The 15,485-nt window shown below is 37.5% G+C and overlaps 2 protein-coding genes and 1 long non-coding RNA gene across 5 annotated transcripts in view; 1 reads left to right on the top strand and 2 right to left on the bottom strand.

Annotated features, from left to right (window-relative positions):
• The window catches only part of LOC141915405 (uncharacterized protein C05D11.1-like), a 184,920-nt gene that overhangs the window by 34,395 nt on the left and 135,040 nt on the right, over positions 1 to 15,485 (bottom strand). The window lies entirely within an intron of this gene.
• Positions 2,296 to 7,152, top strand: LOC141915116 (uncharacterized). The gene is made up of 4 exons (XM_074806521.1): positions 2,296 to 2,743; positions 2,835 to 3,359; positions 4,037 to 4,702; positions 4,775 to 7,152. The coding sequence occupies exons 1-4, from the start codon at positions 2,296 to 2,298 to the stop codon at positions 7,150 to 7,152; spliced, it is 4,017 nt and encodes a 1,338-aa protein (XP_074662622.1).
• LOC141898110 (uncharacterized) lies at positions 12,831 to 13,521 on the bottom strand. The gene is made up of 3 exons (XR_012618512.1): positions 13,164 to 13,521; positions 13,004 to 13,088; positions 12,831 to 12,924 (listed from the first exon to the last, which is right to left on the bottom strand). It is a non-coding gene; the product is annotated as an uncharacterized LOC141898110 (long non-coding RNA).

Raw genomic sequence — 15,485 nt, 5'->3', positions numbered from 1 at the left:
CATTCTGTCGCGGTTTTTAAAAACTAATTTTAACAATAGCCCATTTTCCTCATCAAATCGTATTACCGATATACAGGAAATTTACTACTTTAGATTTTAAAAGCACTGTCGAGCCGTAAACATCCAAGAATCGACGTGTGTCACTACATTGTCGTTCCGGGGATCAGCTGTGAGTTACACCTCATCATGAGAATCAAATCGAGTACAAATTAATTTATTACTACCAGTGATTTGGCTGCAGGCGTCAAGCAGTTAGTTAAGCAATACCTATTTTTCTTTTTCAAATTAACCGTGTATTTACTCAGATAAATCATAAGTGTACCGGGGAGTCGGTAGGCCTAAACGAAACACGCCGAAGAGATATAGCGGAGAAAAGCTGTTATGTCGACGAGGTATCAAAATAAAAGAATATATTACTTTATTCGGCCGCAGGCTTCAACCTCTATATCAATACCATCAATACTCTATATTTCCTACAGTACATACCGATCATTGTCGAATGCACAAGGTATTTACTAAATACAAGTATATAACACAATCCTTTCCGTATGCTGGACTCACACCTGACATTCGGAGTAAGCGTTCGCTGTGGGGAAAAGGGGATCGTTCGCTGTGTCGCTTGAAGTGTTTATCGAGTTTGACGCGGCTTTAGGCCTACCGGTACTGAGCTTTACAGTCTCAAACAAATGAAGATTCGAACCTGTGATCTTATATTGAAAATTGTTACATCTGTTACATATCAAATTTTTGAGTTGATTTTTTTGTATAGCTGTTGCATAATAAAGTTGTTGATCAAATATGGAAGCAGGTGTTTGAGTCAGATAGATTAGTTTCCCTGATTCAAGGGCCAGTTTATAGTTTAAACGCCAGGACCCGATGATAAACAAGAACATAAAATGGTGCCGAAACCCGGGAACACAAGAAAACTGTAAAGCTGGCTCATGAAATAGAAATAGAACAGCAAGTATAAACATCAGATAATTAGACTTCAGTAACTGCTGACAATATTTCGCAATCATGGCTGATGTTGATGCAACCGGAAATACTTCAAAACGTCGTTTAGGTGAGCTGAAAAAGCTTAAGAAAATAGAAAAAAGCACTTTGAGTAGACTCCTAACAAAATTGACAGCAAAGGTCTTAGAAAGTAAAGAAGATACTGATGGTAGTCACGTATTAGAAATAATAGACAATATTCATGAGAAAAGAGATTTAGGCTTTAATTACTGGTCAGTACTAGATGAGTTAGAACAACTCCACTTAACAGAAAATAACAGTAAAGTTCAGAATATTCAAGCTGAAGCAGAAGAGGTTTTTAATTCAACAGAATATGAAATAGAAAAGGCTCGCTCTCTGTTATTGAATCGTTCGGTCAATGAATCTAATGACACGAGTAAAAAGAAAACGTCCACTCCAAGAAAGAGAATTAGCCTTGAAGAAGATGAATTGTCGGTTACGGCAGCTGTTTCCAAACTTGAACGCATAAAAGTTCCTGTATTTGATGGAAATAAGTTGACATTCGACAGTTACTGGACGGCCTTCGTGAACGTAGTTGACAGTACAGATGAACCAGCAGCTAATAAAATGCTACGGTTGATGAACTCGTTGAAAGGAAAAGCTATTGATACCATAAAGGGTTTCGGTTATAGCTTAGAGGAATACGAAGCGGCAAAAAAGTTACTCGTTCAGAAGTTCGGTGGTGATCGAAGGAAACTACAGGGATATTTAGATGAATTGGAAAAGTCAGAAAAGCCATCAATTTATGATATCGACAAATTAGAAATATTGTCGGATAATCTCGTCGTTGCAGTAGCAAAATTGAAAGCTGGAGGAAAAGGTGATGATCTCGGTGATGGTGCTTGGTATAGCATTGTATCTCGAAAGATTCCTGAGTTATTGCTTGTACAGTACTATGACTGGTTAAGCTCGAGATCATGTGACAAAGGTCTAGCTTCCTTAAGTGAATGGTTTTCAGAAGTCGTTGCGCGAAAGGTGAAAGCTCGTGAAGCAGTTAAGGGTCTTCATGGAGTATCGAATGATTCGAAGACTGTTGATAGAAAATTACCGAATAAACGTAGTGGTACCTTCGTGGGTAATTCAGTAAAATGTAGCGTGTGTGGAATGGAACACACTGAAGTAAAATGCGACCGTTTCCGAAAGATGAAAATCGATGAACGTTGGACTACTGCAAAAAGGCTTGGTTTATGTTTTTGATGTTTACATCCGTATCACCGTGGTTCGGATTGTAATAGTAGACGACAGTGTGGAGTATCTGGCTGTACTCTAACACACAGTTCGATGTTGCATCGACCGAAGTTTAAGAAATCAGAAACTTATGATCGGGAAAATAAAGATGATGAAACTACAGATCAAGAAACTATCCAGTCGTCATTAGAAATTGACGTAAAAAAGAATGGTTCGTTTATGGCGAAGCAGATATATGCTATAGATAGTTCAGTGAACGTTGGAATGAGAACTCTTCCTATCTATATTGGTGATGGTCATGATAAACGTCAGATAATAGTTCTTCTAGATGAGTGCAGTGACATTAGTTACCTCAGTACTCACGCTGTATCGCATATGCGTAATTTGAAATATAACAATGAAACTTTGATGGTTAAAGTATTCAATGGTTCGGAAATTTCAACGAAATCGAAAGTTTGTGATGTAAACATAAGACATTACAACGGTTCAGATAAAATCTTAGCCACGCAGCGATTTTACGTAGTGGATTACGTTTGTGACAGTATGGTGTCGATTGCATGGTCGAAGATACGTAATCGGTGGACACATCTACAAGGTATACCCCTTTCCAGATGTTGGTGTTAATTCTACAGTTGAGGGAATACTTGGAAAAGATTGTAGACATCTACTGTACTGTTTGAAAGAAATATGCGGTCCAAATCCGTCGGATCCAATCGCTCGTCTTTGTCCGCTCGGTTGGACGTGTATCGGTGACAATGTAAATCAGTCACATAACGTGAAGAAACAGACTCATGTAATCTGTCAAACGATTTTGGCTAATCGTGAAAATCCGAATGAAGAAGAAATTTCGTTAGATTCTACCCTAAAAGCGTTTTGGGAGATAGAAAAATCGGGTCTCGATGAATCAAGATCCAAATTATCTGTTGACGAAGAAATAGCTCAGAAAAAGCTTGAGCAATCGTTGAAGTTCGACGGCAAGCGTTATGAAATTGGCGTTCCTTGGAAGGATGAAAGTCCCGATCTGGAAAATAATCAGTCAGTAGCGTTGAACAGACTTAAATTATTAATGAAGAAAATTGATTCCAATCCGGACATCAAAAAATCGTATGAAGAAACAATCGCAGAATACCTGACCAAAGATTATATCGAATTCAAAGGTCCATTAAAATCGTTCGAAAATGTTGATGCATGGTATTTACCTCATTTTCCGATAGTTAAAACTCTTTCCATGCGACTTCTCTAAAAACCAGATCCTGAGATTTTGCTAATTTTATTTCGAAAAAAAAATTTTTTCAAAAAATATTGGGTTCTCAAACTTCTAGACGGTCTAATACGCTTCCCTACACTAAAATATGATGATTTAGCTTGTTTCTGATGATCTAGCTATTCTGGGGTCGTTAGGGGCCCCCAAAATGTCCAAAAAAAAAATTGACCTACTTTCGGGTCATTCGGGTACCCCTACCCCTAACTGCAGCTTCATATTCTCTCTATATATCTTCATTATATCCACTGCGTCATGTATAGACACCGTATACCAGCCGCTGTGTCTATTTATAAAGCTTTCAATTTTGCCCGACTTTGTTTACACAACTTGACCTCAATTCACCGTTATTGACTTTCGTGACCTACATAGATTTTATTCATACACCCGCCAGCGAACTCGAACAAAAACAAGTCCCTGGGGTTGCCAGGACTACCAGGCATACATACAAGCCGTATAAGCTTTATACATTGCCATTTAGACAGTAAGGGGATAAGTAGGTCAAACACCTGTGACGTGGCGCCACACCGCGCAAAAACAAAGCGTTCTGGAGACTGTGTCGTCCGGTCACAGTTAGCATGGAAACAACAGATAGAGAAACAACAAAAGTACGTATCGTATTTGATGGATCGTCGAAGTACAATGGAAAAAGTCCCAACTCCGAAGCTTATGCCGGACCGAAACTTCAAGCTGATTTATTTAAAGTTTTGATTCCATTCAGAAGTGGACTCATAGCTATGGGTGCAGATCTTTCACAGATGTATTTGCAAATAGAAATGAAGCCAGAAGATCCAAAGTATCATAGATTTCTCTGGAAAAATCAGATATCCGGTGAAATTGAAGTCTATGAATTTAAAAGGCATGTATTCGGTGGAACATACTCTCCTTGTTGTGCTCAGTATGTATGGCAGACTCATGCGAAAATGAAGAAAGAAGTTTATCCCCTTGCAGCTGATGCAGTTGATTCGAAAACATACATGGATGACACCATTTGTTCAATGGATGACCCAGATGTTGCCATAGCCACCAGACAACAGTTAACGGCTTTGGCTACAGATGGAGGATTTCATTATAGAAAATGGATGTCAAATGACAGAACTGTCTTAGAAGATATTCCGGAATCCGATAGATTGAAGATTCAAGACAATGTATTGCCAAAAACCAAAGTTCTGGGTGTCTACTGGAAAGCAGAATCAGACACATTTGAATATCAAGTTAACGTACCAGAATACCACGACAGTATAACGAAACGTGAAGTTCTCAGTCATATCGCTCGGATATTTGACCCAATGGGACTTATAACACCTTAAGTCCTTGAAGCGAAAATCATTCTGCAAGAAACCTGGCTGAAAGGACTCGAATGGGATGAGATTCTTACGTCACAATTACGTCAGAAATGGAAATTGTGGTGTGAAGATTTGTCATTGATCTCATGTCTCCACATACCAAGATGTTTGAAGACTCGAAAAGATGTAAAATCGGTGACTTTACACACATTCGGTGATGCTTCGATTAGAGCTTACTCCACAGCAGTGTATCAGTTAACTACATATGAAGATTCAGTTACTGTCACGCTAGTTACTGCAAAATCGAAGTTGGCTCCAACAAAGAGTATTTCAATTCCGAAGCTAGAGTTAATGGCTGCGGAAATTGGTATGCAGTTGACAAGAGGAGTATGTAAAGTGCTGAAATTACCAATAGAAGAAGCTACTTTCTGGAGCGACTCTTATGATGTTTTGTTCTGGTTAAGAGGAGAAAGTCGAAGCTACCAGACTTTTGTTTCAAATCGTGTTGGTACAATTCATGAAGTTACCTCTCCGTCTCAGTGGAGATACGTACCAACAAGCTGTTATCCGGCAGATGTCACGTCAAGAGGCTGCAGTATAGTTCGGTTGAAAAATGAAGAGTTATGGTGGCACGGACCACAATTTCTATGTGATAACTCCGACTCGTGGCCAAAAACAGAGATCAAAATATCATCCAAAGCAATGGATGAAATTCGTAAAGATTGGAGGGATTATATTACTCATGAAACATTCGAAAATCCAGACACAGAAAAACCTACTGGGTTCATGATTCGTGCGTTGGATTTAAATGTCGAAAATACAGAAAATCGCAAAGAAAATGATGATTCGATGACGAATATTCCACTCGATGAATTTGTGTGGAGTTTGAAACTTAGTCGATGGTCTAGATGGTTACCCGTACAAAACAGTGGTATATCCTTGACAGGATCCTCGCTGGTTCGAATTTATGCGTGGGTTAAGCGATTTGTATTGAACTGTAAAACGTGTAAGTCGAGCAGAAATAATGATCGTGTATTGTCTCCTGATGAACTGAAAGCAGCGGAAGTAGAGTTAGTGAAAGTAGGTCAAAGAGAAGCTTTCAGTGAAGAAATAGTAGCATTAAAAAAGAAGAAACATGTATTACTCAGTAGTAAAATCGCAGGGTTGAACCCATACCTGGACGAAAATGGAGTTCTTCGATCGAGAGTCGAAAGATGCGAATTATTACCGGAAGAAACAAAATTTCCGATAATTCTGTCAAAGTTGAGAGACATTACAAGACTTTTGATAGTACAGGCACATGATGATACTGCACATAGTGTAGGACCAGTACATATTCTTAACACTCTTCGTAGAAAATATCTGATTTTACAAGGGTCGACTGCGGTTAAGAAAATCGTAAACAACTGTGCGTATTGTCTTAGATGGTTACGAAAGAAGCGTCTCAGTCAACAGATGGCTCCTCTGCCTAGTATTCGAGTAAACCCATCATGGAATGTGTTTTCAGAAATCGGTCTGGATTTCGCGGGTCCGTTTTCAGTTAAGATGGGCAGAGGTCGTACTAGGGCGAAAAGATACCTCCTTTTGATGGTCGATCTGCAAGTCAGAGCGGTACATCTCGAAGCTACTGATAGCCTGGATACAGATACGTTCCTTTGCGCATTCTCAAGATTTGCGGCGAGGCGTGGGTGGCCTAAAAGATGCTTATCAGATAACGGTGGAAGTTTCGTTTCAGGAGAATCAGAGTTGAAGGAGCTCGTCGATTGTCTTGATAGTCTTGATCAAGATAAGATATCGAATAACTTAGCGAATAACGGAGTAAACTGGATTTGGAATCCACCTGTTAGTCCACATTTCGGTGGTGTATTTGAAATAATGATTAAAGCCGCAAAGCGTTCGATAAAAGCAATAATCGGAGGTAGCGAATTAAACGATGAGCAGTTTCGTACAGTCGTTACGTTAGTTGAAGGACTAATGAACTCGAGACCGTTGGTTGGTCAAGATATAAATGAACCTATGTTGACACCAAATCATTTTATCGTGGGACGAGTCAGCGGAGATACTGCGCCGAGTAGTGTAGACTGCATTCCGTTCAATTTGCGTAACAAGTGGCGACATAGTCAGGAAGTCGTTCGTCAGTTTTGGGGTAGGTGGATCCAAGAGATTCTACCCCAGTTGAGCGCGAGAAAGAAATGGTTGTCTCCAAATCAGAACATTGCGAACGGAGATATTGTGTTAGTTATCGATAAGGATCTTCCAAGGCGGCAGTGGAAATTGGGAGAAATCAAATCGGTCTATCCAGGAAAAGATGGATTAATTCGTGTTGTTGATGTTGAAACCTCGAAAAAGGTTTATAAGCGTTCCATAGGCAACATCTGTCCTCTGGAATTTAATTCAAAATAATATCAGTTATGCGTTGTATAAACAGTGAAACAATCATTCGAAAGGAAAAACCGAATTTGATGCATAATCCATTCGTTGGTTGGAATTAGAAATCAGCAAACATATATTGTCGCATAAATATGTTTGATTACTCACCGAAGAGTAATTTGTGTTAAAAGTCAATTTTGAGATTATCTAGTCGCAATAATTCGTTTGCGGTTCGCGTGTTGCGTTGAAAGTTGAACATTAGATTTGTGTGACTACATTGTATTTAGATAATTGAGTTTAAGTGAAAATTGTTTTAAGTATATGCTGCACATATAGAAATAGATTTAGATATAATTCATATACAAATCTTGGTAAAATTACAAAGAATCATTCCAATTAATGTATATTACAAGTGTTAAGTTAAGTAATTTCTTCAGAAAATTTATAGAAATAGTTTAGTTCTTAAAAGTTCAATGTTAAGCTATAGTTAAGTTAGATTTTGTTTAATTTAGTGGATATAGACTTAAGAGTAATTAAAGAGACAGGATGTCACTTTAGGGGGGAGGATGAAGATTCGAACCTGTGATCTTATATTGAAAATTGTTACATCTGTTACATATCAAATTTTTGAGTTGATTTTTTTGTATAGCTGTTGCATAATAAAGTTGTTGATCAAATATGGAAGCAGGTGTTAGAGTCAGATAGATTGGTTTCTCTGATTCAAGGGCCAGTTTATAGTTTAAACGCCAGGACCCGAGGATAAACAAGAACAACAAACACAGTATAATTGTTGCGTTTATTAACGGACTCATTGGATTGAACTTCAAAACAAAATTTACGATATTTAGGTGGGTTGTTATTCAATAGGCCTACGACCAATCTGTCCGGATGTTAGGCCTACGCATATACATAGGCCTACATAGGCTAGTAGCCTCTACTAGGTTAAGCGTTCGCTGTGGGGGAAAGGAGATCGTTCGCTGTGTCGCTTGAAGTGTTTATTGAGTTTTACGCGACCTTAAGGCTTTAGTATGGTGGCTGATAAGGGCCATGCGTAAAAAAAAACACGAATATGCAAATGAGGGCGACATCATGACAAAACGACAAAACTAAAATAACGCAACAAAACAATAATTTTAGTTTTGTCGCCCGCAAGAAAACAATAATTTTGGTTTTATCACCCGCGACAATTCATTAATTTGGTTTTGTCACCCGCAACAAATCAATAATTTGGTTTTGTCGCACGCGACAATTCAATATTTTGGTTTTATCGCCCGCGACAATTCATTTTTTTGGTTTTGTCGCCCGCAACAATTCAATATTTTGGTTTTATCGCCAGCGACAATTCATTAATTTGGTTTGATCGCCCGCGACAATTCTTTTTTTTTTTGTCGCACGCGACAATTCAATATTTTGACCTGCGACAATTCAATATTTTGGTTTTATCGCCAGCGACAATTCATTATTTTGGTTTTATCACCCGCGACAATTCATTATTTTGGTTTTATCGCCCGCGACAATTCATTAGTTTGGTTTTATCGCCAGCGACAATTCATTATTTTGGTTTTATCGCCCGCGACAATTGATTATTTTGGTTTTATCGCCCGCGACAATACATTAGTTTGGTTATTACTTATAAGTTAAGACTTATGCTTTCGCCTATTTTGAAGTCGATTAATCTGATATAGTGTCGAATATTAAGGTCATTTCGGCAGATTCTTTCTTTTTTTAAGTGACATATCGCGATATATCGCGTCAAGTCGACATGAATATGTCGACATATCGTGATGTTTTCACGACAAATTTCGCTTTTTCGCCCATTTTCCACGGGACAAGCCGTCATTTGAAGACACGTCGAAATGTAAGATGAGGACGCCAGTAATATGGCGACTGAGTTTCAAGTCGTCATGAATATTATTCATGTCGACTTGAAGCGATATATCGTGATATGTCGACATAAATATGGCGACTTTGTCGAGTTGGAATGCGACAACTCGAGGCCCTTTATCGCTTCTGTACTTCCGTATATATGGGACCCGTACAAAACCGTCGCGACCTTTTATCACGACGAAATTATGTCGAACAAACGTGATATATCGCGATTTATCGACATAATTAAGTCGATATATCGTGTTAATATCACGACAAATCGTTATAAGGATCACGCCTTTCACCAATGTCGACGTCTGTAACTCAACATAACCGTGTACCGTCGACATAATTATCACTCCTTTAGCTAAAATGTTGTGATACGTATAGCAATTTATTGAGACGATATCGCAAAAAGTCGACATAAAAATCACGACATTTTCAATAAGGTCTTCCTAGTTACATCGATATATTGAGATAGTTAACCTAATTTCAATAAGGGGACGCAAACTTAATGATGTTTAATGTTAGATGAATATGAAAGAAGAAATGAAGTTGGCAGAAAAATTAAAAGGACTTTATCATCACCAGAATCTGGTGGACATATTGAATGTTGGGGTTCAAGTAGAATGACCCCAAATGCTGGGGCACAATAATAGTGTTCGGTACATGGTCGATGAACTAAATAGGTCATTCGCATCAATACTTTGTCACAATTGATTTGCGGTATATTTTGGATTACTGTGTATGTCATTTGTCAGGACATTAAACAGTAGACGACTTAGGATACTACCTAGCGTGACTCCACTAGTTAGACCAACTTATTCCAAGATGAGGCGTTCCGTTGATTTTGGCTATAAGTTTTCGTTCAGAGATAACTGCTGAGCCATTTGGGCGACCTATCATTGATACTGTTTCCTAATAGCCTGTTTAGTTAGTAATGGCTGATGTTGTGCCTTATCAAATGCTTTGTCGAAATCCACCAATGAACAGGATTCTAAGAAAGCAGAAAACCCGTTATCGCTGCTTTGCAGCTATATTTAGGGTTTTCTGACTTTCTTCGAAAACCCTCTTGCAATTCTGTTGATTATTATTATTATTTACATATTTTCCACTTTTTTTTCCCACATAAAATTCATCTTCTATCAGATTCGACAACTAAAAGCTTCTAATCGAAATGTAGAATTCTGATAGTAATATAACACTCATTCTCTTCGCGTAGATTCTATCTATGCACTCTCCATCCTATTTTTAACTTAAAATTACTTACTGTAAGATAACACCGGATGATAGTAGCAATCACCACTCGCCGTGTCGCGTACTCCCACTAACGGTAACAGACGCGCCCTGTCCTGTGGCAGGGTGGATAAGGTGTTTGACTCATAGCCGAGAGGTTGAGGGTTCGAATCCTAGTGAAACCATGCATACAGGTGGGACACAGTACAGTGTCGGCGCGCAACAATTGTTTTATTAATGAAACAACATGCTGGATGATTGAAATCATTTTCGGCTTAAATTTATCGCGAGTTTTAGGACTTTTAATGAAACAACATGGTGGATAGTTGAAATCATTTTCGGCTTAAATTTATCGCAAGTTTTAGGACTTTAATGAATTTCACGAAACCATGATTTCTAAAATGAGTCAATTGATTAATTCTATTCGTAAATCAATTTACGTTGGCTACATTTCCTGAAGATTTCGGGCTCAAATCAACGTGATGTGGACAGAAATTGTAGGAATTTTCACACGGAATTTTACTTCCGCGTTCAGTTGACGACTCGGATCGATGAAAACGACAGGGGAGTTTAGGCCTATGTATTGTAAGGTGAGAATCCCTTAACCATGGAATGTATTAAATGATTTCTTTAATAATATGAGTATGGTAGCAAATGAGTACTCGGTGAAGCAATGATCATTGTTGGCTACTTACTTAATGCCTAGCTTTTTTGGGGGATGCGCCTAGAATAGAGGCCCTAAATATAGCGGGTAGAGCCAGTCAGTGGAATGTCTTAATAGCAGCTAGTTAGGCCTATGGCCTGAATGTGCACAACAATCTATTTGATTACTTCCTTTCCAGCTATTATTTGTGGAATGAACTGGTCACTACGGTCTGCAATTCCTTTGCGGATTCTTGCAGTAATATTAAACCACAGTGCGCAAATGCATGTTTCAAATTAGGCTTTTTCGACATTGACAGCCAAAGATGTAACTTAACACTCGAACTGAAGCGCAACTGTCTCAGATGCTGTAAGTACTTGACGTTTTGCGTAACTGTTTTTTGTAATGCAATATTTGGATTAGTAATCAGTCATGCTAACGTACATGCAGAATTGGATTCATTGTTATTATGGGATGATAATTCATGGGCGTCACGAGTCCTGTGACATGCCCTTGATATGAAGCTTTTTTTAATGTTAATCATAGACTTGTTTTGGAGTAAACTGAATAGCCCTTAAAATACCAATGCCACGTGGCTTGGTGTCTATGCTCTACGAAACTGTGGTAATAGGTTTCACAACAAACTCATGATTTAAATTAGTCTCCTAAGATATCTATATTTTATTTTGCTCTTTAACTAACTAATTCTTACATTTGATTGCTTAATTACAGATGGAAAGAGGTCAGATGGCATGAACATCGACTGTGGCTGACTAATTGGCGCGAGTAACCAAAATGCTTCAATCATCAGGGGTAGACAAATTAGCCGAAGATGAATGAAAACGTCACCTTGATGATCATCAGTTGATTTTGCTGTAATTATTTTCCTGGATATATTCTTCATTTCAAAATCTGTCTTCAGTAGAATTTCTTTCAATAAAATATTTTGAAGATTGAATTTGAATTGATCTTAAAACCAGAGAAAGCATTCAGAAATTTAGAAAATCCTTGACTCATAATCAAATTCTGTGAAGTCAGTTAAGGTCTTTTTGGTCGAATCAAGCTGAGGGCTCAGGTGACTAAAACTCAATTCCTCACTGTCTTATAATGCCGAGTACGACGGAGTTTACACACTGAAAGACGTTGGGCTGTGTAAGTGTAATTGGGATAAGTCCACAATATAATGACCGCCCTGCCCCGCTGCATCTGAGACGTCAACAAGTTAGACTGTATTGCTTCGATGACAAACTGACACCTACGCAAGATGACCATCCAATTCAAATGTAAATTAAGAAGGAAAACAACAAAACTAGTTGCATTGATCAACAAAAATAAATCAATAGTTTATTACAATACTTCAATTTCAAAATAAGGATAGGAAAAAAGTGAACAATAAGTGTGTTTGCCATGCGTCTTTAAATATTTCCCGAGAATATATCTTTTTCTGGCCACCACCTGCCTCGACCTCAGACTTTTTCGAGATGATTTCGCTAGAAATACGAAACAAGACAAAATTGATGGATGGGAATCATACATGCTACAATTCACTTTTACTGCGAACATTGGAATGAGCTAAAGCAATTTTCTAGGAGGAAAAATTGAGTCAAATGATGTTTCAAAATCTGGACGGGAAAAGTTTTACTGAATTGTATGGCTAATGGCAAATACATGTTTATATTGATAAGGTTAATATCTGTATAAAAGGTTGTATAGCAACTTGAATTGAAGGATTAATGCAATAGGTCTCTTATTCTAAAAGACGAGTGAGCCATACTTACTAGATTGGTCATGTGAATCAACATCAAATTTAGAACTATCATCCATTTTTAGTTTTCAATCAAAGACCAACCTATGAAATAAAGTACATATTTTTCTGATAACAACCTGGAATAAATGAAAATAAATCTGAGGAATTCACCAAATTTCTGTATCGAACCCCTAATATATAACCTATAGATTGATACTTACATACGACAAATTGACGAAGAAACTTCATTTGACAGTATACACACTCGCGGACAAACTACCAAAATGAATCATGTCCTATTCATGATAAACACCTAGAATCAAACAAAATACAACTAAAAAATTCACAATACAGATTTCGGTTTCGAATCCTTCAAATAGCTGTTTACTTACATGAAACGAATTATCAAACTACTTCTGCCGACAGCATACCAACTCGCTGACAAACCCCAAAAATAAAACGTGTCATGATAAACATCTGGAATCAAACGTAATAAAGCTACAAAATTTACAAAATGTCGGTTTCGAATCCCTAAAATAGCCTTACACTTACAAATGATGGATTATGAAACAACTATGAACTCCCACAATGCCACATGTCTTTAATAATCTACAGTGAAAACCTGGAATTAAATGAAATAAATCTTAAAATTCCGATTTGAACCCAATGTAGGCCCTCTCTACTTGTAGGCCTAAGATCTTGAAATAGGATAAATAATGTTATGATGAAAGAGGCATAATGGTTCGGAAAAAATTGAATTCAATATGGCTCTTGGCCCGGCTTGAGTTGTTTGCTTTTGAAATATCCTTTTGATTAGGCCTAGTTACAGATTTTAAAAGCAAATGACATTTTGCATCAAACTAAAAGTGGTTTTGTTGAGAAAAAGATTCGTTTGAGTCGTAAAATTTATAGCCTAGAACCAATTTCTTCGTCAAAGCGTGATGCACAAATTTGACTGGGTCTTTTTTCCACGTGGTAGTGGACAGAAAATTTGAATAGGCCTAAATAATAGAATAATCTTTCTTAGGTTTCATGATAAAGATGCAGCATAAACTTAGATTAATGCCTATCTTTTACAATTAGGCTTATGTTTCGAAGGAAAACGCCCACAGTTGGTCGAACAGGGGTTAGGCATTGATGGTAGGTAAGGGGGCTGTGTGTGTGCTGAAACTGCACGGGAATGAGTTTTTGTTGAGTGGAGCTTATTATTCCATCAGGGATAGTGTACTATGGTCATGTTACATAGCAAAATGTTCCTTATTAGTTCCGCTGCATCGCTAAAAACAAATTGAGATAGGTTTCCCCGTATTTTTTTCACATATTACATCACTTACAACGATAAACGTCCGTTGCCGACTGAAAAATTCGGAATGACAAAAACTTCCGCATTGAGAGCGCGGGCACCAGTGCCCGCTCGCTAGATTTTCAAAGAAATGAGTGCACGCGTACGGCCGTGACCACTTGTTAGTGACGTCATCAAGAAGGATGGCTTCGAGAATCGCCAAATCACAGGTTACTGTGAATAAATGGGATTCGAGCATTCAAAAGTTCAAAATGTACTTTCTTGTTTTGTACACACAAATTTATTCATGTTGTTATATAAAGCTTTTTGTTTGAAACATTCTTTAATAATGTTTGTTGAGTTTAAAGCCAATTGTCGTTGTGTAATTCCATACTGGTCACTGACATCAAAGTTTTAGTTTCTGTTCACATGTTTCGACTTATAAATATCCAACTTGTATGTTCTATCTTTCAATACAGGCCATGTGATTAATTGCGTATCACTCCATTAGTTTAAAAAGAGAGCACATATTTCGATATTGTTAAATAATTAACTACATTTTTTTCTGTCACACGTTGATTTTTACCCATCACTTATAAAATTCAAATGTACGTGATGTATTCTGTAAGCTATGTAAGCTTGTTCTTAAAAATACACTATGAATTTTCAATTTTGTACTGACCATAATAGTTTATTTTTCGTAAATAAAATTTACATTTTAATTAAATAATTTCAAAATCTTTTCTATGCCCTCTGCAACAGAAAGTTACTAAGGACTATTACATATTCAGATGTACGTTCATAATTGATTTCAATCGTCCCTTCAAATAATTATATGAACATTATTTCGGAAAATGCAGGTGGCGCACAATCATAATACATACAACTCATCAAGCTGACGAGTCGTTTCTGTAACCAATGTTACAGATGGGTAACCAATCTACTCGACTCCACAGACAACTAAACGACCCGAGTAACCCCCAATTTGACTATAACTATAAATTATGTTACACCGTATTGGTGTGACTTGACACATCAAATGCGTATCCCGCATTGATATATTTCTATTATCCACTTTTCAAATTATGAATAGCACGCCTGCTCAGAAAACTCGTTATCGCTGCTTTGCAGCTATATTTGTCATTGACATTTTCTGTAGTGCAAATAAAAATATTCCTGGTTAAGCTATCGTAATGACCCAACCATGTTAACAAGCAGTAGCAAGAAATGTTTTTAAGTCTCTTAAGAAGTGGATAAAAAGTCGTACACGGATAAACTTGTCTTAACTCTCACATCAAGTTTCATGGATATCCATCAGATATTCCTGGCTGAATTGTGCTAAACAAAAAATTCAAGATGGCAACCCTGGTGGCCATATTTGATGGCTGATGGCCTCCATTTTTCGAAAGTGGGGAACATCTTACCTGCCCCAATCATCACAACAAGTACATTTGTATAATGTAAATCCTTTAAGAATTGTTAATCATGCTAGCATGAAAATCAAGATGTCTGTCCTAGCAAGCATATTGAATGCGCGATGACCTCAATTTTCAATAGGGGTGAACATCTTACCTGCCCCAATCATCAAAACG

The sequence above is a fragment of the Tubulanus polymorphus genome, chromosome 1 (genome assembly GCF_964204645.1).
Source record: "Tubulanus polymorphus chromosome 1, tnTubPoly1.2, whole genome shotgun sequence".
Taxonomy (NCBI): domain Eukaryota; kingdom Metazoa; phylum Nemertea; class Palaeonemertea; order Tubulaniformes; family Tubulanidae; genus Tubulanus; species Tubulanus polymorphus.
This window is presented reverse-complemented; position numbering and strand designations above follow the sequence as displayed.

What these genes read in the sequence shown, in the direction of transcription:
- LOC141915116 (XM_074806521.1), top strand. Translation starts at nt 2,296, where the DNA reads ATGTTGCATCGACCGAAGTTTAAGAAATCAGAAACTTATGATCGGGAA. An exon ending in AGTGGATTACGTTTGTGACA is followed by an intron (nt 2,744 to 2,834) that starts GTATGGTGTCGA and finishes TTAATTCTACAG; the next exon opens with TTGAGGGAATACTTGGAAAA. An exon ending in AGATTATATCGAATTCAAAG is followed by an intron (nt 3,360 to 4,036) that starts GTCCATTAAAAT and finishes GTCCGGTCACAG; the next exon opens with TTAGCATGGAAACAACAGAT.